At 41.4% G+C, this 26,172-nt stretch overlaps 1 protein-coding gene across 2 annotated transcripts in view; it reads left to right on the forward strand.

Moving 5' to 3' along the window:
* The window catches only part of LOC141787971 (receptor-type tyrosine-protein phosphatase gamma-like), a 613,454-nt gene that overhangs the window by 113,108 nt on the left and 474,174 nt on the right, over positions 1-26,172 (forward strand). The window contains exons 1-2 of one of the 2 annotated variants that reach the window (XM_074666750.1): positions 21,372-21,375; positions 21,470-21,587. In XM_074666750.1, the coding sequence (XP_074522851.1) occupies positions 21,530-21,587 (58 nt within the window). In that variant the 5' untranslated portion in view covers positions 21,372-21,375; positions 21,470-21,529. Of the gene's footprint in view, positions 1-21,371; positions 21,376-21,469; positions 21,588-26,172 lie in introns of those variants that run through there. The other variant, XM_074666742.1, reaches the window with a different exon arrangement.

Consider the following 26,172-nt stretch of genomic DNA (forward strand, 5'->3'; position numbering starts at 1 on the left):
TCTGAGTTTTGAAGAAAAATGGCTTTTGTGGTCATAATGGAAATGGGGTGGGCCTTGAGTCTCGCACTAACCGCTTTAGTCACATGACCTGAACTGTGCTGATAGAATTACTAGCATTTCAGACTCACTCCTTTTTTTAATCATGCAACACATTTACTAATGCTGTAAAATCATGCTTTTCTGGCTCGGTTTGTATGTGGTTCCTATTGTTCCTGGAGCCGCCCACAAATTAGGGACTCTCAGAGAACTGTGGGTCTTAGGACGTCAGCATAGGCTTCATCTCTCATGACCAGTGGTTGTATCTTAATCAACACACACCCTTCAGACAATTAAAAAGTCTTATAGTCATTATAAAATGATTGGCTTTGTTTCAGCCCTCAAAGTATGATTAAAAACACATATTCATACAATTCAGTTCCATAAAAAAAAGAAAAAAAACTGAAATGCAAAGTAGAAAGATCAGATCAAATGGAAGATTATGAAAGAGTTCTATTTTTTTCTATTTCCTCATATTTTTGGCTGAGGTTTTGATTCTTCACTGTTCTTCTGTAATTATGCATGCTGTAGGAAATGTCTCTGATAATTGTACTAAAATTGGAGAAACTGTTACCCCTGATAATAAAAAACTGAAATAAGCAACAGTCTGAACTGAGCTCTGCTCTGCTTCTACAAACTCCTTTGCAGTTCGCACTGTTCTACCCAGTGGGTGCTTCTCTTAAAAGTTTTACTATAGCTGTGCTGCAGGTGTCACAGTCTAATAAGAAAGAACTTTTTGTTCTTAAAAATGAAACCATCAAGACTAAATGAAACTTAATGAAATGAAATCTTTCTTTCTTTGATTTATCACTGTTGTTCTTTTATCTTTTTCATACAGTTTATAAATCTGGCTCAAAAACATTAGCAGAAGTGTAATTATTACTGGATTGTGAGTAAACAACCATATGTGGTCAGTAGGGTCGTATTGATTTGTTTTACATCTCTAACTCGAGCATCCAGATACCTGGCTTTAGATCCAGACAGATACCAGGGGGAGGACTGTAACATGCAGGCAGCAGATGGTTACACCCACTTGGACCTGATGTGGGATTTAATGACCTTCACAGCACTGAAAAAACAACCTCTTACTGCTTTTAAGAGACAAACACAGATAAATCCCCTGAAGATACAAACTAACGAAAAATAACCTGAGGGTGGGTGGGCGTGGGTGGTGGAGGAGGAGGCGGAGGGTGGGGATGGAGGACATCGTCCGCAGGGATGAGACAATGGAGGAGTTCATTGACAGATTCTGTCTTGTGTCCCAGCAGAGGTGTCAGCTTCATGGCATTGTGTTTAGCCCCCTGGCAGCATGACCTTGTCTCACTGAACAGTGGCTATTAATTAGCCGAGCATGTGTGTGTGTTTTTGTGTGTGTAAGAGAGTGTGTGTGTGTGGAGGTTGATGGGTAAAAGGTGGGTGGCTGCAGGGACAGAGGGTGTGAGTGTCATTGGTTCACAGTGAGTCTGCCTGCCTGGCTGGCTGTCTGTGTACGATCAATGAGCTGGAGGAAGGTGAGGAGGAAGGGCGGGAAGGGCGGATGGTGCTTTGGAGATGAGGCATGTCTGTGAGGGCATTTTCCATGACATTAAAGAGCTCTGTGAGCTATATGTCGCGTCCAGACTTCCCCTTCTCCCCTATCCTCCCTGTGCGGCATTGCTTCCCTGTGTTTCTGCTTCATAGATGATGATGTGCCTTGTTGGGCTTCATAGCTCCTCTTGTGTGTGTGTGTGTGTGTGTGTGTGTGTCTGTGTGTGTGTGTGTGTGTGTGTGTGTGTGTGTGTGTGCCCCAGTCTTTCTCTGCCCTTGGCTGAGACTCCAGAAAACATGAAGTCATGCTGGGTGGACTCCATGAGCAAGTGATTTCTCTCTGCTTTGCTCCGATCGACATCCAGCCAGCCACAAAAAGCCTGCCATCTCTTTGCTCTGCCCTCCTCCTCCCTCTCCTCCTCCTCCTCCTCCTCCTCCACCTCTTTGGCTTTCATTCCTTTTACTACTACCCTCACTCAAAACTCCTCCTCTTTCTCACTTTAACCTTCCTTTATCCTGATTCATCGTCCTAATCCCTTCTTCAGAACCTCACCTCTTCCCCCGTCTGTCTGTTCCTGTCTCTGTCGCCTTTTTGTCGGCCTCTGTCCTTGTTAAACTTTAACTTGAAACTGTCTCCAACAGAAACAGCTCATAGTTTCATTCTGTAAGACTGAGACATTTATAATCAGCTCAAAACAATTTGTAAAGCCTCTCTAAAGCTGGTTTCAAATTGCAAAGGAGTGTAACAAAGTTGAGAGATACATGAACAACAAAAGCTGTTGAATCACCTCGGACTATATTTTTCTTGTCTTTGTCGTTATTTGTCTGATCACATTGTCAAATAACTTTTCACCTCAGAAGGTCAGTAACAAAATGTTTCACAGTCTGTACCATCATTAGCATTTAGCACACACATACTTTGTGCTGTGACTCCAATCCAAAGAAATAGCTCTATAGTATGATGTGTTGACATGTTATTACAGAGCTACACACTGTGGAAAGTTAACATCAGCTGCAAAAAACTAAAATAGTATCAAGAGTTTTTGTCTCATTTTAAGTAAAAAAATATATTTTGTTACACTTGATATGAGCCACAGCATCTGTTTTATCAGTCCAGAATAATGTCTTGTTTTAAGTTGTTTAAAGACAAAAATGAGGTCTGAGTTGTTTGTAACAAGTAAAAAAAAATTGCCAATGGAACAAAAAAATTGCTTGAAAATTTGCTTGAAACTATAATAATGTCTCAATACAAGTAACTTTTCTCTTGTTCCATTGGCTGATTTTTTTTTTTTTTTTAACTTGTTAAGACCAATTCAGACCTCATTTTTGTCTTTAAATAACTTGAAATAAGACATGTTTCTGGACTGACCAGGTGAATGTGGCTCATTTTAAGTCTAAAAAGAGATTTTCTCCTGAAAATAGGACAAAATGAACTTGGTAAGATTTCAGTATTTTTGCAGTGTGCTGTCACTTATTTCCATGCACCCCCCTGTGACACTGTTCTTTAAGGAGGGACTGTTACACTTTGACAGATTGCTGTAGTAATCTATTCATCAACCATTTAATCTGGAGATTAATCAAGTGATTAAAAAAAAGAAACGTGATATTTTCTGCATTTTTTTCCCCATTAAATTGTATTTCCATTACTGCATTACTGCTTTAACAATGCAAACATCCCTGATGGTGCAATAAAAAGAAAAAAAAGATACTTAAAGTGCATAAGACTGATTGATGCACATTTAAGCTTTATACTTTTTTTTGTAATTGTACCCTTATAACAATTTACTCATAGTTGTTAAAGTTGTCAAAGAAGGTACAGGCTAATAATCTGTGTGCGTGCACACATTCAGGCCCCCCCCCACCAATGTCACTGCCCTCATTGTGCTCCCACAGTCTAAAAGTGTGGCACGCCCCTGCACAGAAGCACATGTAGTAACAGTTGAAAGCAAAAGCAAAAAAAACAGATTTCTTACTGTACTGTAATGGTTACATAATACAAAAAAGGCTCCGACCAGGTTTGTGCTGAATTTAAAAAAGTCGGAGCACTTGTTGTTCTTAAGTTTGTGGAGCGATTTGTCGATGACAGACGAGACTCTTCCATTCAAGCTAGCTATGTGGCCTTATATGGCTGGCGTCAAACTTCTTGAAGGGACTGCTGCAATTCAGCCAAACAAAAGTTAGCAAAAAAGATCTGCAATGCCCTTAGATGTCTCTTGTTTGGTCCAAGGGCTGAAAAAATGATGTTACACATAATTGTCTAAAACTAGACCAGTGTTGATGTACTGTCTGATCAGAGTCTGTCTCTTGATTTTCAGAACTTGAGCCTTTAATTTGACTCGAGCACTGATGAATATATTTCATCAGTTAATCAGTTATCCTGTAGCATGTGCACTTAATATTTGCACTAAATAACTGCACTGGCAGTTTAAATCTCAAAACATACCGGATCAATCACAGTCTAAAATGTAAGCATGAAATATGTTTTTCAAAGGTTGGACACAGCTGGTCCAGGTTTGTAGGGTCAAGACTTTAGAGTGAAGGAGCAGTGCTCATGTAAACCCAGGTGAGGAGACTGATTGTGCTGCGGTTTCTGTTTCCTTTTTGAAGACTTGGACACGACTCAGACTCGAGCCAAACTGAAGCGCTATCAAAGTCTATATCTTTGGATCTCTCCTCCTGGTAATGGATGGGTGGATCTTGGGATTGGACCTGTGCTGAACATATCTCTGCCCTTAAAGCCTGCAGGCCACTGGATTTAATAAAGAGTTTTAAATACGCTGGATGACGCCTAAACCTTTGCATCATTGTGCATTGTGTTAATCTTGACGCCCACTGGATGTGTTAATATTCTAACATGATTTTTGTGTTCTGTTAATGTGTGGGCATGAATTAAGTCATCCAAAGGCCCAAATGACTGAATTACTAATTTATTTGCTCGGGCTGTTGTTGTCTGCTCCTTTGTTTCTTTGTTTTTCCCCAAGACTTGCTGTGCTCTGTACTTTCCCCTTGGGCTAGCCTGTTAAAAAATATCAACCCTCTTCTTGTATTTTGATTACACAGGATGATCAGATTGTGTCTTTTCTTTACAACAGTCTGTCGTCCACCTTGCGACAAAGCAAACTCCGATCAAAGACATGGCAGTCTGTGGGGAGCTGCTAGCACAGCTTTATATTTTAGGTTCTGTTTTTTGATTCCAGAGCCTATCCTTTACTTCAACTCTCATCCCATCATCCCCACACCTTCACACACACACACAAACACACACACAGACACACTCTCCTCAGTTTCCACTGCCAGGGAATCTGGTCGGTAACCAGCATGCTGCAGGACGACCATTACCACCCGCCTGCCTTCCTGCCAGCCCGCTGCAGCACGACAGCTGCTACGATAAAACAGCACACCTCTAACAGAGAACGGCTCCACACTGGAAGCTGAGCTAAGGCTAGCTTTGCATCAGTGTGTGCTGGTGTGTGTTGGTAGATGTCCTTCAGCACTAAGAGCATTGGAGGGAGATGTAAAGAATGCTAATGAAGTGAATCACCAGAGTAAGGACCGACTTGGCCAGCCTGGCACAGATACACCGTATCTGCTTGTGTGTGTGTGTGAGTGTGTGTGTGCTTTCCCATGCATTTGAGCGCCCTAATGTTCGCTCCCTCTGAAGTCAAGTGAAGTGAGAGCAAGTGAGAAGTGGGCGAGCCAAGGTTAAGCACAGGAACACAGTGACGGGCCGTGCATTTTAATCGAGGCTTGAGCAAACACTTTGCAATTCCCCTAAATGCCCCCCTGTGATGGATGACAGGAACCAGTGTTGTCTATTTTTCTTCTCAAGAGGAACTTTTGTGCGAGTGGCAGTGTGTCTGGACACAAAAGACCAGGCCGGCCAAAGTCCCCCGCTCTTTTAAGCTTTATTGACTCCTGGCACCACACAGCGAGGGAGAGCGTTAGGGAGAGAAAATGAGTTACCTTGGTACACATCTCCTCTGCATCTGCTATGTGTGCATCTGTGAGTGTGTCTGTGTGTGAGTAACAAAAATCTGTCCACCAAGCTCACCATCGTGCACCAGCTTCCAAGATTTCCCTTTTCAAAAATGAAGTAAACTCAGCTGGATCCAGCAACTCCTCAATCCCTTTTTTTTTTTTTCAGATTGTTTGACATCCCAAACTTTCCAGCTTCTAAATTTGTCAAACTGACTCTGTGAGAAATATCACAATGAAAATAAAAACTCAAAAGTAAAAGCCTAAGCGTATTTCAAATTCCACAATAATGCTCTGGTCTAAAATATTCTTCCACTGAATATTCAACTCTGGCTTTGTTTGAAATCAGTTGTTTACTCATCCATGGTCTCGTACAAAACAAACACCCAATGAGCAGGAAATAATCCTTTATTTTACACCATCACAAACACTTGGTGTGTTATAAAGACAAAGATGTTGATGTTTTTTAGGACAATCAAGGCTTGCACACTTCGAGCATCATCAAATCATCAATTTCACTGAGGAAATAAAAGATGATTGAAAAAACAAAAACACAAGCTGTGCCCATTAATGGTCATCATTTTATTACTCCAAAGACCAGCCTGAGTCAAACACTAAGGTTTTTTTTCCCCAGTGCTAATGGCTAGAGGAGGAGCTGTCTTCATATTGATTCAACACGGTGTGTGTGATCTAGTTGTTGCAAGATTTGCTCTTGTTTATGACGATTGATCACTTCAGATGGTGACTAAACCAGTCATAATCAATTACAGCAGGTAATAATAACGAGTGTAGGTGTTTGGTGTAAAACCAATGAATCCTTAACAGTATTTTAAAATATGGCCATGGTGGGAAAAAAAAGACCCAGACCTCTCCTTGAGCTGAGCTTTAGTTGAGAAATTATACTTCATTGACTCTAAAGTAAAAGCTTTGAGCGACCTTTAAATCTATCTCAATCACACACCTTTAAATAAAAAAAAAAAGAACCATGAAATATTAAGTCTGTAATTGATGATCCCTGTAGATGCACTGAAATAAAATTAAACAGAGCTCTGGTCTAAAGTTCCCACTGTCAGTCAGTGACTTCACCTCAGGGGTTGGTTTGCCACAGGAAAACATGGTTTCACAGTCGTAGCTTTCCAGAATCACACCCAGAGTACACCAGACGCATCTCCGGTCCGGATCTGCCATGTGTTGTTGCAGGACTGCCAGATATCTGGAGTCACGGGACCGAGGAAGTTCCTCGGTTCCCACCCCCCAAATGATGAGTCTCTCCTCGTTCATGTTGGGATGTAGAGCCTCAAACCTGTTGACTCATCATGTTGATTTGTTGTTATAAAATTATGATAAATCAGATTGGTTTTGACACAGTTTGTTTTATTTGGAAAGTTAGACGGACAACAGTGGAGCAGATCCTGTGTGAGTTGACTCGTTGACTCAAATAGAAACCTACCTGATCTAGCACCATGAAAAAAATGGCGCTGGATTGGATACAAATCTGATGTGTTTTGGCTGTCAGCGATGTGAGTTGCGTTGGAGCGTGCCTATGCTCCCACATTTCAAAGATTTTTTTTTTTTTTCTCAAAATTAGGCCCCATGTTTCCACAGTTCCCTTTTTGGACTAGCCTATTTTATTTTTTTCTTGTAATGACTGTGATGAATTATGCCGGTGCTGATCAAAATAAAAGCATTCTTTCATTCATTTATCCTAACCCTTCCAGGCTCAAATTAAGTTTTAGTAACAGTAAAAATCTGATATTTGGGGAAAAGTATTATATGGGGTAGTTATATACAGTTCTGGCCTTTTTTTAGAGAGACCTTTGCATGCAATGCATTCTGGGATGTTGCAACATTGTAATAAAGCTACCCTAAGGGAATACCCAAAGGAGATAAAATCTACTAATTGGCGTGTACTGTATCTATACATTTATATTCAGGAGTCATCTTATGCAGTTTTGGTTTCAAATTGATGGAGGTTGGTAGTGAAACTTACACGAAATTGATGCCTTGGAAATCTGTTTCAGTGAAACCAAGGAGGCAGCCATATATGAAGTGACACAGCTCTGTCAATTGGTTGGATAGTGGGAAACTGTTTGTTGCTAATGCACAGCTATGTTCTGCAGTGGTACTTCTGAGAAAAAAAAGGCTCATAAAATATGGATGTGGAGTAAGTAGGTAACTAGCAATTAGTTTCTAAAAATCTTGCAGAGGATAAGGTTTCAATTAAGGTGAAATGCAGGAACACAAGGCCTTAGTTTGAAAATGTCCTAGAAATGTGGGAACACAGGTCTGACCCCATTTGAGTAGTATTAACATACTATAGGCACAATGCATGATGAGTGTATATTTTATATTTTTTTGGTCTTACTCATTATATTTTAATGGGATAACTTTGATTGGACTGCAAGTTTCTAAATTGCTCACTCAGTGATCGGTACTAGCTGACAGAATATTCCTTCACCATTGATGTGATATGTCATTAGAGGACTGATGTATCTTTGTCTGAGCAACACCACTTTAAACAGGAATAATCACTTTAGTTAAAACTACATTTTTTTCAATCCTTTCATTTGTTTTTATGATGCAACATTCTGATTTGGGGAAAGACTGCTCCTAAGAATCTTAAGGGGGAAAAAAAGATCCCTCAATGCAACATTAAAGTCATAAGCTATGTATGTGCATTTGCATCTTGGCCAAAATAAGTTCAATTAAACTTCATTTCCTTTTAAACTAACATGCCATATGTTCTGTATACAAAAGTCCAATATGTCTGTGTGGGATGCACTGGAGTCGCATCAAAAAGACTTTTGTTGTAAAAGATCATTGATTCCTTTTTTCTTTGAGCAGATAGATTGAGGAGGGAAAACTATCTTTCTTTCTGCCTTTATAAGTCCATTTTCCTTTAATGTGGGTACCATGAGGACACTCCTCAGCGCTGTAAACTGCTGTGCGACAGCCAAGTCTGACCACTGGCTCCGCCACTTCACAGGGGACTTGTAGTTGCAGCAATAACTCCACAACCTGTGCGCTGCACTGGGATGCTGCACAGCTCAATGAGCCTCTGTGGTGATGTTAGGGGAAGAGCATTTTAATATGTCTGATGACGGAAAATAAAACACAGGGACCGTGTGTGATCGTGTGGATGCTAAGCTTGGGAATATATTTTACTATGCTCACAACGGTGGGTTTTAAAAAGTGTCAGGCGCTGAGAGATGGCACTGAAGGCTTTGGTGTAACAAATCCTGCTCACCTCTTCTTCAGCAGAGATTTATATTCTATTTAAATCTCAGAACTGGATGTGTAAACTGGATTCTTAGGGATTTCAAGAAATTCCATATATAGCTTTTTGTGTACATGAACATGTTGGTGTCTGTTGAATTTATTGCTGCAGACCTCTTTTGTCCTCTGTTTGGAAATCCAGCATTAGGAAGATACGTACGATTCCATGTCGTCTTTATAGCTGTTCGTACAGCCTGACATGCACTTTCGCTCAAATGTAACTACCTGTCAAAACAATGCTGAGTAGGATTGTGTTTTATGTATTTACAACCACCACACATCAGCTGTAAATTTCATCTCTGACAACATCTCCTCTCCATCCTCCCTTGTAATAATTGCTGTATAAAATATGACAACATGTATCAGCTTCAAAATAGGATAATAACCTCAAAATAGTGGTGAAAAAGCAGAAAAAAACATAGCATACTGGAAACATTTGATCATGCAAACCACACTGCTGTCCTTTGGAAGAGTACTGCACAGCTATGCAAGCACATAGACGCAAAAGTATGCTGTGCTCTCCACTGCCTCAGCAGCTACAGCACAGGGCAAACTCTGGTCTGAAAAAATGAGGCCATGAGGCAAACCTAACTCCAGACGAACTGGGAACCAAATACACACAAAGCCCAAAAAGACAATTTTTCACAGCAGAAATAAACAATGTCTCCTATGTGAATAGCTTATTTCTCCAATGGCACTTACTGTACGGGGTGTTTTATTAAGACCATGAATTTACCGGCTGACTGACAGGCAGGCACCCTATAGCTGTTAGGGAGGAGGATCAAAGCCTGCCTCAATTCCAATATGGCTCCTGCCGACGATTTGCTTCAAATCTGTGTTTCAGAAACAGACTGGTGACGTTGCAGAGCCTAAGCCAGTATGAAATATGGGAGTAGTCTCCACAACATCACCCATCTGACACAGCGGACTTGGCCATATTTGACACAATGCGGGCTTTGAGCTTCCTTTCTAACAGCTACAGGGCACCTGTCAGTCACGTGAGCTGAGCTGTGTCTCTGATTGGACAACGAGACGATCTTGATATCTTCTATCAAAAATACTGTGTCCATGTGTAAAATATGGACGCAGTCTCCCCGACACCACCTGTCTGTTTCTGAAACAGTAAATGAAGCACGCCTGCTATAGCAGCCATATTGGTAGTGGCAAGGGCCTCTTGTACAGATATAGGGCGCCTGTCGGTCACGTGACCCTGAGCTGTGCCTCTGATTGGGCGAGCCTGCGATTTTAAAATCCTCTGAACGGCCGAGTTAGAGTAAAATTTACCCCCTGTACAGCGTATGCTGATAGTAAAATTAGCGACTCAGACAGGAGACATTTTTTGAACCAGGCTGTAAATAGGTTAATTTCTGCTTTGAAAACCACCTTTTTTTGGCTTGGTGTGTTTGTGAGTTTCGGTACTTCTGGAGCCAGTTTCGAGCGAACACTCGAGGAACAGCAGATTTTAGCACTTCAGCATTGTCTCATATTCTTGGACCGGAGGTTGCCGCTTGTTTCAGACCCAAGCTGTTTTTGGACCAGGCTGTAAATCTACTTTATAATGCTGTAAAAGTCTGAATTTTATTTGTAGGTGTGGACGTGATTTCCGGTACTTTCTGCAGCCAGCATCAAACAGATTCTCAATCGCCTTCACATGCTGCCTCTTAGGGTCAACGCAGACGTATGAACCAACCGGCCTTAAGCAGACAGATACAGGAAGTCCATGCCCTTAAATGGGCAAAACTCATAGACTGCAGAAATTTTAAGTTATAAAGAATCATTCCCCTCTACGTTGTGTGTGCTTATTAGGTATAAAATGAGATATTCAGACCCAAAGTTTTCTTTAAATCAGGCTGAAAACATGTTTATTATGTTGTAAAGCTGTCAGGGCTGTATGTTTGTGTGGCTCCATATTTGCCGCTTTGTGTTCACAGGGACGTACAGAGTCAGACACTCACAGTTTACTTCACACACTTTAAGTACAGGGTTGTTAAATCTATCCATAAGTGTCACCATATTGGGTGTTCAGTTTGTGCAACGTCTGTTTAGTTTTTAAATAATTAAAAGTATTCAAAGTTTCTCAGCTGACATGAAAAACTACAAAGACTCCTCCTTCCAAGGGTTTGTCTGGTAATTCACAGGTTGCCTGATCCTGTGTTATTAAAAACATATTGTTTCCTTCTGAATACTTCAAAGGTGAGTCTTTATGCCCAGTCATTCAGTAGATTTCAGGTACTTTTAAGGAAACTTTTTGACAAAGTGACATTGATACGTCTCTGTCTTTGATTTTATGATGGCTGGCTTTGTCATTGTTTGTATATGCAGTCTCAGGCTTTCTTCTTGTGACAAACACAGACGTTGTAGGTTTAAATTCAACCCTCCTGTCATAACAGCCACTTTACTTTCTTCTGCTTTTCTTTTTTTTTCAAAGCCCAGCAGACAGTGAGGATGACACAGCAGTGTTAGAAACTTCAAACTTCCAACAGTCTCCTTTGAGCGTAATGTCTTCTGTTCAGCGGAGAATAAAGTGTTGTTGTTGAGGAGGAGATCATCGGCTAAACGCCTGTGATTTTAATATTTCTGTAAAAAAGCAACAAAAAACAGGGGAATGTATTGTTCTGTGGTGAAAGTGTTCCCCCTGACACCATCACAGCTTCCTCCCCTCCTTCTCTTCCTCTTCCTATTGTGCTATTCTTTCCTCTCAGCTCAACACTAGGCCTCTGTTCATCCCTCCTCCTCTCATCCTTTTCTGCTGACTGGTTGCCATGCAGCGGGCTGTCCATCAGTGACCCGGTAACTGTTGCTAGGAGAGCAGTGTAATTTAATCGACGGTGCTTAATTCCTCTACAATTTATGCGCTCTCCTCGCTCCATATTCCTCCTCTTTGGGCTTCTCCTTCACCCCCTCTCTAGCTCACTTTAAGCTCATCTTGGAGCTTTTATCCCCATCTTATCCTCCTCCTCCTGCCATTCTCATCTGTCATTCCTCTCCTTCCTCATCTCAGCTCATGTCCTTCACCTCTGTTTTCAATCCGCCCGCCGTCTCCTTTTGCTGTCACTGATTTAAACATTGTTATTCTCCTGGTGGAAGCCCATAGGAGAGCCCCCACCCGTCTGCCTGAGAAACACTCAGGACTGGTCCGACCGCTCGCTTTAATGGGGCATCAGCTCTGGATAAATAAAGGCTGTTAAATGGCCGGACACGTCTGAGCAGCAGCGACCGGGATGTAATAGTAATGTGGGGGGGATTGGGGATGGGGCTGGGGGTGGAATCCCTCAGGGGTTATTGTGGGGATAAAAACAGAGGTGAAAGACGTTTGGAAGGAGAGGAAGGCTAGGCACTGTGGGACAAAACCTCACTCACAAGCTATCTTACTTTACTTCCTAAAAGAAAGGAAAGGAATAATTGTTGGGAAAATTACTATTATTATTATTTTTTATATGCTTGAGTGAATTAGAACCATCATTTTTAAAGGGATGAGATAAAAACTCTGAATGACAAAATTCTATTTTCCAATGATGTGACATGATTTTTTAAATTTTCCTCAATGTGCATCTAAACTTTCACTTGTCTGATGTTACAAAGAATTTTTAGAAACACGCAGACCAGTCAATCAAAGCTAAGTCACATTCCTTTTTCTCTCACCACAACTGATAATTATAGTTGCCCTTTTAAAGTCCACTCTTCAGTCGACAAGACTGTGAGTCAGCTTGTATTTTACCAGCACAAAGTACCTTTTTTTTTTTTTCTTTGTTCTATCTGCATCACTACACACAGAGTAATTCAGGAGCCACACACAGCGAGGCAGAAATGAGCTCAACAAACCGAACCCTGTCTCAGCAAGTCTAATCACGATGCTAACTGTGGTGGATGTAGAGACAGGCTGAGTTAGCAGTGTACCAGAAACTTTGCTAAGCTAGCTGCTAATGGTGAGTAAATATCTTACATATTTTGTCCCACTGCTGGCTGAACTATAGAGGATGACAAATGTTAAAATGGCGGTTCATGGCCACCAAAGAGAGTGCTCACTTCTCTGCTTTGGCACACTTTGAAGAGGTGGGCTTCAGTGCGGCTCACTTCATACATGCGCACAGGCACGTGGACACGAGGTATGATCCATGAAGTATGACTGCTCCTCTTCACAATCATTTCAAACAATAGCGGGTTGTTGGAGGGCTGTGTCAGACCAAAATGACTTAACACAAACCAAAAAGTCTCTAAAGCTGTAGCAGTGCTCTCTGTGTCTCATCGTGCTGAGTCTGATGAGATTGTGCTTTGTGTAAACAGATGCTTCATGGTGACGTAGGCGAGCCATGGGTGTTCTTATTGGAGTAGTGTGACCACTGGCTGTGCTCTCCAGCAGGGGAATGGCACTTCAGGGTGGGCAAATTGTGCTTGACTACATCACGGTTTGGTTGCCCAGTGTGACCGTGCCTTTAATCAGAGGTAGAGCAGGTCAGCTGTTACCACCAGCTCTTAAAGTGATACTCCGGGATGGAACAAGTTGGGTCCTATCACAAGGTTTAGGGCAGAAATTACCCCTACAGCAGTGTTTTTGTGCAGCAGAAGCCCAGAGCGCACGCACTAAACACCCCCTCCCTGCTCCTCTGCTGGTTTCCTCTGCACTCAGACGGGGCCATATTTTACTTGACCAAAAACACAAATAAATGGACTCCCACTGAAAAAATCTGATATAGGTCTGCATTCACACTTTATTTAGAGAATTTAGCAGTTATTTAGCGGTGTTTTTGTGTGAAAATAACACACTGAAAATTCTCTAAATAAAGCGTGAATGCAGACTGATATCAGATTTTTTCGGTGGGAGTCCGTTTATTTGTGATTTTGGTCAAGTAAAATATGGCCCCGTCTGAGTGCAGAGGAAACCAGCAGAGGAGCAGGGAGGGGGTGTTTGGTGTGAGCGCTCTGGGCTTCTGCTGCACAAAAACACTGCTGTAGGGGTCATTTCTGCCCTAAACCTTGTGATAGGACCCAACTTGTTCCATCCTGGAGTATCACTTTAAGGGGGTAAAGGAAGTAACATAAACCAGGTGTTAAAGGCAAATTAGGAATGTTTAATGTTTAAAACACAGGGTAGAAGGAAGAACACAACTAAGGTTTATTTATCAAATTAAATTTGGTTGTATTGTATTAAATCAAACTTTACTTACGACCGTTCTTCGGGACGGATAACCACTCTAACAAATCTAACAACAGTCTCCACTAAGGAGCCGAGCACAGACAGGACTTTCTGGCAACAGGCCACCGCAGGTCAGCCGCTCCTGCCCCAAACTCCAGCCAGCCTTTTGAAATCTTCTCCCTCTGTCCGAGCTCCGCTCCTTTTTGGTGGATGCCGAGTAAACCTCAATCACCTGCACCACCTGGCAGCCTGGGAAGAGGGAGAAAAAAACCTACACACCTGGTGCACGCACACACACACACACACTCAGAGACACACACTCAGCAGTACACATAAAAGACCATAACATCAGAATTCACTGAAAGGTTGCTGGTTTGATCCTTGGCCCCTCCTCCCCACATATCTAAGTGTCCTTGAGCTTATAACAGTTCCTAAATGCAGAGCCCTCGATCTACTAAAGAAGTGAATGATTGAATAGAGGCTGAATTTACGTTAGCTGCTCCACATTAGCTGAGTTTTTGTACCAACAACTTAATAAGAAAAAAAAGTGAATTGGGATCAAATTGGAAATGTTGACAATGAGAATCTTATATGTCAATGTCTTAAATGGAAAATAAATAATTGATCTTTAGTCTCTGGTTCCACCTTATTTCCTCTGAAGACTTGCTTAAGAAAAGGCCATCAATCTTTGGCTTTCATTCCTTTATTCTTTTTATTTTGAGCTCTGGCATTATTACAGGAAGATGAAGCTGTGAACACTTCCTTCTGGCCTCGCTGGATTTTCTTTCCTTGAATCTTCCCAGACCTTTTCAGCGAGATGATTTACACAGTAGTCTCCTTTTTCTTCCTGATGAGCTGGTCCCTGCAGTCTGGTTGTGTCTGCATATATTATTTCAGTTCATCCTTTCTCCCTTTTTTGTCCTTTCTTGACTCGAGGAAACGGGGGAAAAGCTTCCACACGACAGATTTAAAACCTCATCCACAATTTCGTCGTCTTATCTGTTCCTCACTTCTCATGCTGGTGTCTGCCGTTTCTCTGCACTAAACTAAGACGGAGAGCAGAGAATGAGGAAGTGTTGGCACACGTGGACTGATGGTCTCTGGAGTTCTCCACAACACCTTTTCTTATTTTCAGGTCAAGCTGTGTCAAGACCCCCCTTTTTTTTAAATATGGTGACAATGGTGCTACCACGACATACCTTTCCACCTACATATTTATGATGACGAACAACAACAACAAAAAAAACCTGCTTCTATAAGCTCTGTGCAGTTTTCTCTTTGCTCTCTGTCTGCCTCTGTGTCCCGTCAGACTGGAAAGCGTTTATTGGCCCTGACTCTTGTGGCTCTCTTCTATACATAGCCTTGCTTGGTTTATTATTGTTTCATTTAGCTGATGCTGTTGTCCAAAGTGAAGTAAATCACAGAGTAATTAAGTTTATGAAACTTGTTAAAAAAAAACAAGGTTTGCTACACTCAGAAAAGGCTTTGTTACAAACCTGTTTGTACCAATTTTTAGGTGATTAAAATTCACAAATGCTCTTTAAAGTATAAAATGCATCCCAAAATCTGACCTGACAACAGTTTATATGCAAATGAGAGGTGAGGTAAGGCCACGCTGTTTCAAAATCATACCCTAACCCACCATTTATTTCTCTGACAGTGGGCTTTATTAGTGGAACACAAAGTAAGAGAAAAACAAATTAGCATTCAAATCAAAGTGGCTTAGTTAAGGACAAGAGGGGAATTGATTTTTCCTACCTGGTCTTCAGACTCAAACCTGAATGATTGTTTCTCTCTTTTAAGATAAAATAAGTTAAACTGTGATTTTTTGGGCTTCATAATGCCCCAAACTGCAAAGCATTCTGGGTGAGCCGTGGCAGTCAGGACATGATTGAAGGACAATCCACTGCAGGGTTTTAAAGAGGTCAGGTGATGAGAGGGAGGGGGCAGTTTTCTGAAGGCTCCGGCTAAAGACAAATTGATGGAAACAGGAGCCACTGAGTGAAAGACAAGGAAGAGAAAGGAGGAAGGGAAGATGTGTGTTTGGTGAGGATGAAGAGGGTTAGGGTGGGGTCCTTGCATAATTACATTTTTGTTCTGAGCAGTATTGGAAATCAATAATGTAATTCATAGAAAAGCCATAGAGCTGCCTCCCATTGGCATTCACAGACATGAGTCACGCTTACATCCCAAAGAATTAAAACAAGAAGAGGAGGAAGAAAGGGCAGCGGGAGGAGGAGGAGGAGGAGAGATGGTGGCAGTGTCTGTCATTGGAACAAAGACCCACCCTCTGTTCATCGCAGCCTTTAAATCTCCTCCACAGTGCCTCTCCAAGAGCTGAGACTTTTACTCTCCAAATCATCGAGAGTGATGTGTCTGGTTTGACTGGTGTCCATATGTCTGATCACTACAGAGGCTGCACAGGGTTTTTTTCTGTGTTAGTGTGGGATTCATGAAACTTCTGAGCTCCAATAGCTCATATCTGGGCAAGCTTGTAACATAGAATTTACAAAACATGCACCAGGATTATAATTGCTCATATCTCAATGAGTGCTACAGCATGAAATTGTCAAATCATACTTTTTTAAAGAGGGTTTGCAGAGACTGTTGTTTTGTGGCAGCTGGATGTAGGTGTAAGCATTTAACAGAAAAAAAAAAAAATCCTCTCACTGGTGTTTTAAAAAACTTAATCCGAAGCACTGATTTTAGCTGCTGTCTCTTTAAGGTTCCTCACATTCAAATTTAATTCAATTTTTTTATTTCAAAGCAGACCAAACAAATAAATATCAACACAAAAACATAACAAAGACTTCTCAAAGACTCCAAACAAAACAACCACCGTGGTTTGAAATGGGGATGAAGGAAGCAGAGCTTATCTATTTTACAAACCCCATTCGTTACAAATATGTCACCATACAACAAAAACAAACTCGTATTAACTTCTTTTCCAAGCAAACAAACCAATAAAGACAAAAAAAAAAAAAAATCCCTTTTTTAAACCTCTGTTTAAATTGGAATAGGTCTTTAGTGGATTTGACTTCAACATTTAGACCATTCCATTATTTAAACCTTAACGTTTCAGCTTGGTTCTTGGACCTTGTTGCTTGTAGTCTTTGTGTGGTTTGGATGCATTGTTTGTAGCTGGATGTAGATGTTAGTGTGTTGAATAAAAATAAATAAGTAAATAAATATAAGTAAATAAAAATAAAGAAAGAAAGAAAGAAAGAAAGAAAGAAAGAAAGAAAGAAAGAAAGAAAGAAAGAAAGAAATAAAAAGATAAATAAATAAATAAAAATAGTATAATATAAAATAAAATTGAATAAAAAATAAAAATAAATAAATGAATAATAAAAACAACACCACCTATTTTCTCTCAATGCTGTTTTGAAAAAAAATATCAGAGAGACTTAATTTAGCTGCTGTCTCTTTAAGGCTCCCTGCTCCTCAAACCCCCTTCCCTCTGATTGGTCTGGGGCAGAGCAGCAGCAGACTTTGATGTTTGAGGCCCCGCCCTTCTGTTGTGTCATCAACCGGTTTGGAGATCTTTATGTGATGACATCATCATTTTAGCAAGTCTCATGAAGATCCGGTGCAATTTTTCTTTTTTTTTTTACCTTTTTATTTCCATAAACAGACAGTTTTAAACAGTTTACAGATTCTGGAATTTTTACAACATATGAATATGTTGCAGTATGATAATCGCACTTTAAGTAGGAACATACAATCCTGTTAATAAAAACCTGCGTTTGAATCATTGTAAAGCCCATTACTCCTCTTTTACCCCTCTTTCACTCCTCTTTCAGAGTGAGGCTCATCAAAGCCCTGGTGATAAAGTGGGTGTTTAAAACCTCTGTATTGTCTGCATGTCTAAAAAGCAGAGGTGTAAAAGTCAAACAGGTAGAATGCAGAGCTGCAGGCTATTGTAGCTTGGAAAAAAAAGAAAAATTGCTATTTTTTAACCAAACTTATTAATATTCATCAGAGTTAACAGATGGACCTCTTACGTCAGATCCCTTGTGCGTTCCTGACTGTTTTCCTGTGCTGAAGGGGGATTATTAGCTTCATTCTGTGGTGCAGTGTTACTGCAGTACAGGTGGAACTGTTTGGCTTGTTTAAAGCTGTCTTTTTTCATTTTTGGCTCATTTACTGACATTATGGGGGAAAAAAAAAGACATCATCAAACACTTGTCTATGCCATTTATTCTTTTTTCTAATTCAGTTTGTTGTAAGTTTATAGTAATTGGCAGTTTAGCCACTGAGCAAAACCTGAGTCCTTGAAACTCAGTTTTGATAACAGTAAGAAAACACCAAGCTCTCTGAGTTTAAGCATCCTGGAGTCTTCTGCATGAGTTAAGGTAAAGAGGCAGGTTGGTGCCGTGTCAGCAGTAAAGACTGCACTGTACTGGATCGTCTAATGAAGAGGGAGCTGAGCCAGAAGGCAAAGCTTTTGATTCACCAGTCGATCCACGTCCCAACCCTCACCTATTGTCATGAGATTTGAGTAGTGACTGAAAGAACGAGATCAAGGACATGCTGAGATGGGCTTCCTTTCGTAGGGTGGCTGGGCTTAGCCTGAGAGATGGGATATGGATGGATGGATTGAAAACAAACAAGGCATGCTTCTGAAAATAGAGAATAAGTCTTTTTTTATTTGGCTTTATAGTGGAAAATGCTGAAACTAAAAAAAGAAATGTTTATTCCACACCAAACAAACTGAGTAACATCAGGTCAAGGTCAAGTTATGATACACCAAAAACACCTCTCCATTAGGTCTCTATATGCTCCTACCCTCCTGTCATTTCTCAGGCAAATATTTGACTCTGATTCACAGGAGCCACCCTGGAAGAACTCAGCAAATATTCAGTGAATGTTAAAAGATGTGAAAGTCAGAAATGGCCCCTAGCAGGAGAAGAAGAAGCTTCAGTCATTTCCTTTTAGCATGATTTTTGTCCTGTAAGAAATCTTTAAAGGCCAGAATCAGAGAGCACAGTGAAGCCATTAGGCGAGGAGCTGTCAGAAATCCTGTCCTCCACTTTAAAGAAGCAAAGCGCTCCATCTCTGCCTTTTCTTTACTCGGGATCAAGAAGGTCTCTCTGCCCAAGAGGAGGTGATTTTTTCTTTCACACACAAGGCTGGCGGAGGGACTCTTTCATTTTCCAACTGAATATCCAAAAAGAAATGCGATGAGGAATTAAATACTAAAAAACACAGCTTTTCTCCAATGTGTTAAATTAAGCAGTATTAGTCAATTTTATCAGACTCCATTATGTCTGAGACAAGAGATAGACGTGCATTATTATTGTGGGGCTGGGTCATAAAATAAATAAATAAATAAATAAAAAAAAACAGATGCTGATTTTTTTTTTTTTTTTTTTTTACACATTTTTGAGTAGTTTTACTTAAGCTACTACAGTATGAGTCCATGTCATTTATTTAAGATTCAAGATTTATTTTTCTTTCTCCAAAGAGATAAATATACAAATGCATGATGCAAATTACAGTTAATACAAATCTGACTCAGCAACTCTGAGGCAAAAAGAAAAAAATGTACACATATTAAAAGTCAGCAGTCTTAAGACCCAAAAAGATAGACATGACTTATGAAAAGACCTGAAGTCATGTAGTTTATCGGCATATTGATATGCTATGAGCTTTGCACGTGCGATCAATCTGTGCAAAACAACACAGTAAAACAGAAAGAAAAAAAAAAGAAAGAAAAGGAAATAAACCAAAATGAAATTGTTCTATATGCTTAAACCAATAAGATAGTCTTCTTTCAGGAGGGGCTCACAGAGGTTAAAAGGTTTAAATGTTTCCGATGTAAAGATATTCAGCAATGTGCAGTTTTTGTGCAGGTGTGGTGCTTTTTCTGTTATAACTTTCAGGCTAGCTACCAGTAAGGTATTTGAGCTCAGCCTATGGTGGCTTCACTGTGTGTGAGTAACTCGCTGTTATTACCCCAGGATCACACTGAATCCGGTGCGGGTCTGGTGCGGCTTCCGCATGTAATCCGTATCATTAAAATCACTGTTGTAGGCTCACATTAGCCCCACAAGGTGCGAGTCCGGTTGCGGGAGCCGTACGGCACTACGGAAAGAATCGGCAAGAAGTCTATCTTTTCCGGACGCCGGAGAGGGTCTGCGTCAAGCTGAATGAAATATGACGAGCTATACAGGAAATGAATTGCCGGGTGGCATGAAGATCCGTTGTTTTTTAAAATAAAATCAGTGAACAAACAAATGTAACTTGACTCTTCTTTGACAGCACAGTCGCGCTAGTAGTAAATGTAAACATTACATCACACCCGGTGACACGAAGTCGTATTTTGACAACAAGAGACGATGAGAGACTCATCCTTGCAGTGGAAAGTCATCCCATTTTATATGACACATCCCATACTATTATAAGAATAATTAAAGAAAAGAAAAAAGAAACATTATTAAAAATATAAACATTAGAGTAATAAAGCTCTCGCGCAAGTCCAGACAAGAACGTGAACCCACGTGAGCTTCTACTCTCGCTAGTGCCCTTTCCGTTCCCGGCACCAGAGCCAGCCACAGCCTCTATCTGGAGCTGATGTGAGTGGCAGCTCGCAGAAAATCTGCACCGTATCCGGACAGCAACCGTACCGGTGCCAATGTGAGCAAGGCGTTAGTGAGTCTTATTGCACTTCCCAGAGAGAGCCAATATAACAAACATCGTGAACATACTCCAGTCACTCAGAACTAAACTTAGAGAGAAGTTTCATAAACTTCATCTTTGAGGTCAAAATGACGAGTAATCGTTAAAAGCAGCGGAGAAGTTCCTCAGCACGTCTGGATTTCTGTGCCCTCATACTGTGGTGGAAAAAAAAAAACAGCTAAGAGCTGAGTGAACGAGAGGATCAGCAGTGATCACCCCTCAGGTCGAGCTCCCAGCACTGTTCTTCAGGAAAAAAAGAGCCCTGGGCCACACTGTATTAAATAATCACAATCACTGAGTGAACGCTCACATTTACACATCATGAAATCTTATGCAGCGACTTAAACTGGAGAGGATGTTACTAAATTTAGCCACTGAGTGACTCTAAGCATGCTTTCTCATTTTAGTAAAGCACAATACATCAAACACTTTGAGTCTGTTTATTGCTATCACACTAATATTCAGAACCTCTCAAAGAAAATCCGGTCTAAGCTGGCATTATTTCTGTTTATTTCCCTCTGATGTTTTTTTTTCCTGCTCTCTGTTATTTCTTTGTGCTTTTCTGATGCTGATTAATCCTTTTGGTTTCCCTCTTGACGTTAGGGACTGCAGTTGCTCTTAAATGCAGGTGAGGTTTCCTTCACAGCGTAGTTATTCTTTGTTGTTGACCTTTGTTCCCTTGGTGGCTGTTTCTATGAGGCAGCTTGCGTGGTAAGGCAGCTAAGGACACAGTTGGCTGTCATCCTGCCCAGCAGGTATCCAGGCAGGGCAGATGAGTGCTGCAGAAGCTCTGCTGCTGTTTATTCTAACCCGTCTGTCCCTGTGTTCTCCTCCCCTGCAGCGCTGACAGGAAGCCAAGCAGAGTCCCAAGCCCCTATCCAAGGCCTTCACAGTGCCACGATGGGCGCAACACGACACCGGAGAGCTGCCACGGAGGAGAACTACTGGGCCTACTCAGGTATGAGACTGTGTGTGTGTGCTTCTGAGAACCAGTTTGAGTCTTTGCTGTGTGGACGTTGTGGTTAGCCCTCAGACTCCCACATGTCATGGAATATTTTGAAACTTTTCAGCAACGAAAAATGGCAAGAAAAGTTATATATCTGTAGAACTCCTCGCTTCATTTTTGTATTTTCTTTTGCCAACATCGCTGTCAGAAATGCACAAACAGCTACCAGCAGCAGCAGCAAGGGATGTGTTCGGGATCAGATGTGACCGTTTATGGGTCAAGTATTCCAAATGGAAAGCTTTTGGGAGGCTCTGAACTCTCTGGATGCCTTCAGCTATTGAGTCACACACACATTGGGGTAGGTAGTCAGTTCATGCAGCAGAGCAACAGCGATCTGAGAAATATCTGGAGGGTAGATGGGAGAAACTGAGATGTCTCATGTGTGGGATCAAAACCTTGGAACGAGAACAGTGGAGGAGCCTTTGTAACAAAGACAGAAAGTCCAACAAACCTGTATTGACATGTTGAAAATGACAAGGTTGTAGAAAAATCAATACCTCTGCACACACTGAGAACATTTTTGTCATGAGGGTGTCATAAAGCTTGTTACTGCTCTGACCATGGCCGTAGAGAGGGGTTTGCGTGTGATGATACGATAGACGGGGTCACAGAGGTCGCTGCAGAGTAGAAGAAAGCACGTAGCTCTGAGGAGCAGTTTCAGCGCTCAGCCTGAATGCTGCTGAGACATAAAAACAACTTCTGATTAAAGAAGGAGGATGCACTGTGAATTATAATCAAAGGGAACATTTGTGTCTGTGGATTCTGGTCAGAGGTCAGAAGTTTAAGTGTAATGAGGATGACTCTCCTGAAGCCTGGCGAGAGCCTACCCTAACCTAACCCAGATGGGACGCTGTAATGTTCAGGGTTTTGACCTTGAATAGGCTGAAAAGTATCATCCCTTCCCCAGTTATGACTGTCAGTGCTACCGACCTCACCTTCTGTGCTCTTTGCTCAGTTTGACCATTTGCTTTGGATGAAATTAACTATTTTAATTAAAAGGATTACATAGAGCTACAGAAAAAGGACTGGGGCATCACATTATATCTGAAAGCTTAGTCTTAATACCTGGTTAAGTTTTTACAGGCAGTTTTGCAGTGAAAGATAAAACAAAAAAAATATCAGTCTGCAGGTAATTGTCACAGACTGAACCAAATAATATCAAATGTGATTTTTTTTTTCTTTTACATTTCAATTTTTGTAAAGTCAAAGTATTACATTCACAATTCATACAGATAAAATCATGTGTGTTTATTATGGTTTAAGAGTATCACATTTTTTTGTGCATTACAGATAAATTGGATGCACCTTGAGCATGTTATTTTAAAGTGCAGCATTTGGCAGTTAGGCTTGTTTCCCTACTGAAGTTTGGTTTATGCTTGAAGCATCCGTGGGGTTCACAGGAGGCTTCCTGCAGATGAATGACATCATTTTAGCAGCCTCGTCCCCCGCACTGTTCTTTTCACGTGGAAAATTCCCATGTCCCGCATCTCCTAAAACTCAACGGAGAAGAGGAACTGGAGAAAAAAAAAAGGTTTAAAATGTGTAAAAACATGCTTCCCTTCTAGTTAAGTACTGTGGTAGACCTGCATTTGCACTACACTGCCCCCTGCAGTTTGGGAACAGACACCGTGAAGAGTGTCAAAAAGCAGAAAAGCCACACACGATTACTCGTGCTGATTTCGTGCATCTCATTTCTGTGTGTAATGTTCCTGCAGAAAGCATAATACAGCCTTTAGATGTTATTTTGTAAAGATTCAAACAAAGCAAAAGTTAAGACAAGGAAGGTCCAAAGCATATATAGCTGCGTTTCCACCAAGCAGTCCGGGTCGGTTCAGTACGGTTTGGTACAGTTGAGCCTGATCTCGTTTCCACAGCAGACTGTGCCCTCTCGTGGTGGGCGGCGTGTAAGCCGGATGCCGAAAGCTGCAGCTGGTAAACGATAGCGCGACGCCGCAGCAGCTTATCCCGCTATTAAATCCAACAAAGAAGAAAACGCAACACAGTAAACAAAGAGCACAGATGGAAGACATGCAGCATTTTGTCCTCTCTGTGATTTTCATGTAACTCTCTGTTACAAAGTGCAATCAAGCTTCGTTTCAGAGAAGTCTGTGAGCCGCCAGGAGAAATGCAGCCACTGTCGGGGTAAGTGACGATTCTTTTGACCAATCAACCGTCTGCAGTGTGTTGCTCCACCTCCCGAGAGCGGATCGGTTCAGTCTGGCACCCATACGAAAGGGTCCCAAAAAAGTGGGACGGCTCGTCTCGGTTTTTAGGGATCCGTCCTGGGATGAGTCAGTGGAAATGCCGCTAAAAGCGCACCGTACCGAGACGAACCGACCCGGACTGCTTGGTGGAAACGCGGCTTATGTGTCCCAAAGAACCAAGGATGGTCAGAGATCCAGTCCTTAAACCACAATGAAATTTATTCCCCCATTGTCCCGTCCAGAATAAGGCTCTTTGAATGTTAGAAGGAGCTGTGTTTGAAACAAAAAAGTAGGAAAACATGTTTGGTAGATTGCTTCTTTGTGGTGACAATGCTTCTACTATGAGAAGGTTTATTTATCTTAAATGGTGCCACATTTGTCAGGAACATGCATTTGTGGGATGAGCAGCAGAGCTGAGTGCAAGGGTTGGGCCCATGAAATATTTTGCCAAATCTTCTCTACCAATGCCGAATAGCTTACTCTACCATTAACTCTTGTTTGGTGGATTGGATGATTAGAGCTTCCTTACTTTTTGTGCTAGGTTTATTTATTTTATTTATTTATTTATTTTTTGTTTGTTTTGCAGTCATACACCAAATTCTCACACCTCAAATACACCAGATACATCTGCAGTCCATGTCTGCTCTGGTGTGTGTTGACTGCGTTTGTCAACTCATACCAGCATGTTCAGTCTGACAAGTTGTATGACTGGCAGGCAGCTTGAGCCGTGAAACCAAGAAGTTCCAGCGCTTCCCACTTCATCGATAAGTCTCTCTTCATTCATGTTGGGCTGTAGAACCTTAAACCTGTTGGCCCCTGGTCTGGATCTGCTCATTATGTCCATTTGTCGTCGTAGTCAAGCTAAATACGGTCTGATTTTGACACGGTTTGTTTTATTTTGAAAGTTACTGGGTGTTTTTAGGAAGTTTCTGGTCACGACTTCCTGTCAGGCTCGATCTTTCCTACGCTGAGATTACGCAAAAAGCCACGCAGCCGCGCAGAACTGCAACAGAACAAATCCAGCTTAAGTTGACATAGACTTGAATGGAAACCTATCTGTATCCAGCCCTTTGTCTCAACAGAAACATCTGCATTCACAATATTTTTTTTTAAATATAGCCTTTCATCAGTTGTTGTACTTGAACAGTATTAAAGTAGTGTGTTACTAAAAGGAAGAGTGTTGTCAGGATTTCTTTCGTCTCTTGCTTCTTGTTGACGTTTCTGCCCTGATAGGTAGAGTTCCCTGTGTGGGATACACTGTGCTTAGCCAGTAAACTCAGAAACTCAGATTGGAAATATTGGATGGTCCGTTTCTAAGAATTTGGAATTGGTTTGCACCTGCACTTCACATAAGACCCACAGACCATGGCAAAAAGGGTTTTCCTCCATCTCAGCAGCACATTTCGTTGTTCCAAAACTAAAGGCGTGTTTCGTACTTGACCCCCTGCAGCCCTTAGTTTCTCTTGCTTATTTCTGATTTTGTTAAGTGTTGTTTCTGGTGGTTTGCAGTTATCTTGATTTTCAGAGACCGTCCGAAAATTACAACTCAACGATTTCTGCACAAAACTTCAGCAGTCAGTGTAATTTCGCTCATAGCTGCTCGCTGTGATAGAGAGCAGGAGAACAGAGAAGTCGCGGTAATTAGAGGGAATTAGTGAGTTCATTGTGTCAGCTATAATTAAACACTCCAACATTATTGAATACCAGCTTTTATTTTGGAACATACATGTTCAAAGGCCCGTGCTTCGGGTTTGGGCTTAGATGACAGAGATTTGAGTAAGTGGAAGGCTTTCTGAGTACAGTAAGACAAAGCTGTGTGTGGGTGTGTGTCTTTGAGAGTGAAAGCATTTATGTGCAACTGTCAATGCAATATGTTTGCCTTCCTCTTTCTCGCTCTGTCTGTTTTTCTTCTTCTTTTAAGCAGCTCTCATCCTCATCTCTCTTCAGCGCTCCTCTGGCCTGGAGGCGTCTCCGGGCCTTTTTTTTTCTTTTTTATTTCACCACTACTTCAGACGAGGAAAAAAAGCCACTTCCTCTGTCCCTTTGGAGGCTTTAGTTTTTCAGAGGGGCAGCATTAATCTTTCACCACGCCAGCAATGCGAGCCCCGGGCCACGAATGATCTTTTAGTTTATTTATTTCAATATTTCCGCTGGCTCGTCTAACCCTAATTGGTTGCCCGTTGAGCCTGCGAGAGCGCACAAGCTTGTGGATAAAAATGGAGCCGGTGACAGTTTCACTTAGTGCTTGCTGCTGCTGATACTAAGATCTACCGATGCTCTCCTGCTGTCCCCCCACACATGTTTGATCGCTGCTCTTACATAAGAAGCTGATG

The sequence above is a fragment of the Halichoeres trimaculatus genome, unplaced genomic scaffold (genome assembly GCF_033239565.1).
Source record: "Halichoeres trimaculatus isolate MK-OKI-2021-1 unplaced genomic scaffold, fHalTri1.1 fHalTri1_scaffold_1, whole genome shotgun sequence".
In the NCBI taxonomy this organism is placed as follows: Eukaryota; Metazoa; Chordata; class Actinopteri; order Labriformes; family Labridae; genus Halichoeres; species Halichoeres trimaculatus.